This window comes from Gavialis gangeticus, unplaced genomic scaffold (genome assembly GCF_001723915.1).
Source record: "Gavialis gangeticus isolate Ggan-Ray unplaced genomic scaffold, GavGan_comp1, whole genome shotgun sequence".
In the NCBI taxonomy this organism is placed as follows: Eukaryota; Metazoa; Chordata; order Crocodylia; family Gavialidae; genus Gavialis; species Gavialis gangeticus.
Genome location: NW_017728991.1, coordinates 120,242 through 124,133, shown reverse-complemented (window position 1 = coordinate 124,133; position 3,892 = coordinate 120,242). Strand labels below are relative to the sequence as shown.

Below are 3,892 nucleotides of genomic sequence, written 5' to 3'. Positions count from 1 at the left end.
ATGGAGTGAGCCCATGAGCCCACTGCGCATCAGCGTGGGAGGCCTCCCTGTCCTCGCCTCCATGACCAAGGGCGCCGACCCACGGTTCCGCCCGCGCTGGCGTGCCATCGTGCTGTCCTCAGCCGGCGTGGGCCTGGTGCTGCTGCTGCTGTGCCTGCACCGGCCCCCTGCGGCCCGGCTGGCCCCTGGCGGCACGCGTGGCTGGCGGGGTGGCGCGCGGGCCTCAGGGGGCATCTACAACGACACCTACCCGCTGTCCCCGCCGCAGCGCAACACCGAGGGCGTGCGCTATCGCGTCGGCATCATCGCTGACCTGGACACGCAGTCGCGGGGCACGCGGGACCACACCTGGTTCAGCTACCTGAAGAAGGGTTACCTGGTGCTGTCAGCCAGTGGGGACCGCGTGGCCGTGGAGTGGGACACCGAGGACTGTGTGCTGGAGTCGCACCTGGCTGAGAAGGGCCGCGGCATGGAGCTCTCCGACCTGGTCGTCTTTAATGGCAAGCTGTATGCCGTGGACGACCGCACTGGCGTGGTCTACCAGGTCGAGGGCACCAAGGTGGTGCCCTGGGTGATCCTCTCGGACGGGGACGGCACTGTGGGCAAAGGTGAGCCCACTCTGGCACTAGGACCCCTCGTCTCCTGGCCTTGCCCTTGGGCGGGAGGGCTGGGGGAGCCTGGGGTGGGGGGCAGCTGGGGATGCCTGCTCAGCTGTGGGCTCCATGGAGAGATCGGTGGTCACGGGCCCCTGGGATGCCCAGTGCAGGCTGACACCAACCCTGAGTCTGTGTCTGGCAGGCTTCAAGGCGGAGTGGCTGGCAGTGAAAGACGAGCACCTGTACGTGGGCGGCCTGGGCAAGGAGTGGACCACAACCACTGGGGAGGTGGTGAACGAGAACCCCGAGTGGGTGAAGGTGGTTGGCTACAAGGGGGACGTGGACCACGAGAACTGGGTCTCCAACTACAATGCACTGCGGGCAGCCGTGGGCATCAGGCCTCCAGGTGAGAGGGGGCACAACTGCCCCGGGCGCTGGCAGGGAGGGGTGGGGTGCACCATGGCATTGAGTCCACATGCCCTCGTGCGGGGCAGTGCTTCCAAGCTGCAGGGGCTCGTGGAGCACGAGTGGAGCCCGTGGGTCGGGACAAGAGGCCTCGCTCTGCTGCTCCAGGGCTGGGCAGCATGGAGCGGGTGCACGAGCCTGCGGGCATGGAGCAGGAGAGCCGTGGTGTGCTCTGTGACAGTCGGGGCTGGCCATCCAGACCTGCCAATGCCCCATTGTGCGTGGCAGGGGCAGACGGTGGCCCATGGGCCACTCCTGACACCCAGTCCTGTGCCCGGCCTCCCCTCCCGGCTGTGGTAGGTGATGTGGCTCTGCCCCTCCCCAGGCTACCTGATCCACGAGTCAGCCTCTTGGAGCGACACGCTGCAGCGCTGGTTCTTCCTGCCACGCCGAGCCAGCCACGAGCACTACGACGAGAAGGAGGACGAGCACCGCGGCACCAACTTGCTGCTCAGCGCCACGCAGGACTTCGGGGACGTGGCCCTGCGACACATCGGCGATGTGGTGCCCACCCATGGCTTCTCCGCCTTCAAGTTCATCCCCGACACCGACGACCAGATCATCGTGGCCCTCAAGTCAGAGGAGGACCAGGGCAAGGTGGCCACCTACATCCTGGCCTTCACGCTGGACGGGCGCCTGCTCCTGCCCGAGACTCACATTGGGGACGTGAAATACGAGGGCATCGAGTTTATATAGCAGGGACTTGCAACGGGACATGGGGCTGGGGCCGGAGCTCTGCTCTTGGGCTCAGCAGGTCTAAGCCACTGGAGAGGCGCCGGACCAGCTCCCGGCATGCGGCTGGCCGGTGGCCCCAGGCTGGACCCGGGCGCCGCCTGGCACAGGTTGGCACATCGGGTAAAAGAGCCTGGCTGCAGTCGTGTGGCTCGCGTGTGTCTCAGCGCTGACGCCTGGTGGCGAGGGACGGGCACTGCAGACTGCCACGTGCTGCGCTGCTCCGTGGAGGAGGTTTGGGGGCCTCTCGTGGCCCCCCGGGGAAGCCCGGAGCAGGGCAGCGTGGGGGGGGGGGCATCCCCTTTCCTGCCTGGCTGCGCTACCTCTGGCTCCAAGCCCCAAGCTCTGGAGGGCGAGTGCCCCGGAGGCCCCTGCTCGCCGTGGCCCACAGGGTGGGGAAGCAGTCCTGAGCTGCCATGCCAGTAGGTGAAGGCAGGCTGGCGTGAGCTTCGAGTGCCTGCCCGGCTTGGATGGGAGCATCCCTCCAGGGCAGCTCCTCCCCTGCCCCTGCCCCGCCACGTGTGGGCAGCCCTCCTGGCGGGGGAGGCGAGGGCTCTCCCTAATCGCTCTGCCAGAGACCACCCTGGGCCAGCCGTGACTTGGCCGGCCTGGCTCCTGTCCCAGCTGGATCCCAGCCTGGGCCCCACAAGGAACGGGGGTAGCATTTGCCTTTGGCTGCTGGGATCCTTCATCCTTTCTTCCTGCGCCTGCCACGCCGCCGCACCAGAGCTGCACCCACTCGAGATGCTGCAAGCTCGCTGCCCCCGTCGGCAAGGGACAGGGACAAGGCAGGCTCTGGGCCTGGGACTGAAGCCCCGGGGCCATGCTTCTGGGTAACGGGCGCCCTGGACTGTCCCTGTGGGCCGTGGCGCACTGGTGCATGGCTGTGGCTCTCGTCTCGCTGCTGGGGGCTTGACAGGCTACGTGGACTGTCCCGCACCCCCCTGGAGCCCCCTGCCAGGAGCTGGGAGACCCCAGGTGTAGGCGAGGGGCTGAGCAACTCCCCTCGGGTGCCCATGCAGGGGGAGCACTGCCCGGCGTCTCTTCCAAGCAGCAGGAGGGCACCCCGGCCCAAACGGGACCAGAGGTGGGTACCAGGTGGCTGGGTCGGTCCCCGGGTCACAGAGATGCTCTCTCCCTCGGGAAAACCGGCTTCATGGCTGTGGTGACACGGGAGTGCCGTGTCTGTGCCAGGGCTCTGAGCTCCGGCGGGCACAAAGCCCCTCCCCCGTGGGATCGTTGTGCCCTGCCGTGGAGGTAAGTGGGCCCAGAGAGGGGCCGTGCCCCCAGAACCCAGGTGTCCTGGGGTCCGGGCCCCATGCCCTCCTATCATGGTGTTGGGCCAGGCAAGAAGGGGCCTCGGGAAAGCCAGCGTGGCAGGAGGCTCCCCAGGAGATGGGCAAGACCCAGGGGTGCACGAGCCCCGGGTAGCGCTTGGCCCTCACCCACGCTGTCCCTGCCCGGAGTCATGGGTTGTCTCTGCAGCTGCAGCGGCCCAGAGCCGTCCCCCTGGGAGTGATTCAGTGGCATGTGGGGCCCTTCCTGGCCTCCCACAGGATGCCTACGTGCCTGCTGCCCGCCAGCCGCCATGCCCTGGGTCCCAGCTGGGCAGCGTGTCCCCGTGCCATGCAGGAGTGGGGGCAGGCGTCCTTCCTCCTTGCAGAGCCCCCTGCCCAGGGCTGGTGGATCCCCGGCACTGCCCGTGTGCACCAGGCCACTGCTGCTGTGCGATGCCAGGCCAAGTCCTGCGAAGGGGGAAGGGGGCTGGCGCCACAGCTGGGCCCTGCCTGTACAGCTGCTGCGTGAGCCCCCTGTGCCTGCGGGGTCCTGTCCCAGGCAGGCTTGGGCCCGAGCCCCGGCAGAGCGACCCAGGCGGCGTGGGACCTCCCGCCGCAGCGCGCGCAGCGCCCTTTTAAGAGCCTGGCTGGCAGGGGATGCTGCTCATGAGTCCTGCCCTAATAGCTACCAGCTGGTGCGGAGGGAGGGGGCTGGGCCGCGCTGCCCGGGGCCACCAGCCCCAGTCCCCTCGGCCCCGGGCGGGCCCAGGCTGGCGGCTGCAGGGGTCAGGGCCCGGCCCAGCGCCTGGCCTTGCGGGGGCC

At 68.9% G+C, this 3,892-nt stretch overlaps 1 protein-coding gene across 1 annotated transcript in view; it reads left to right on the top strand.

Annotated features, from left to right (window-relative positions):
- The window catches only part of CANT1 (calcium activated nucleotidase 1), a 2,256-nt gene extending 321 nt beyond the window's left edge, over positions 1–1,935 (top strand). Inside the window, exons 2-4 of the mRNA XM_019515431.1 lie at positions 1–608; positions 799–1,002; positions 1,387–1,935. Of these exons, the coding sequence (XP_019370976.1) occupies positions 1–608; positions 799–1,002; positions 1,387–1,757 (1,183 nt within the window). The 3' untranslated portion in view covers positions 1,758–1,935. The remainder of the gene's footprint in view (positions 609–798; positions 1,003–1,386) is intronic.
- Positions 1,936–3,892: the final 1,957 nt, after the last annotated feature.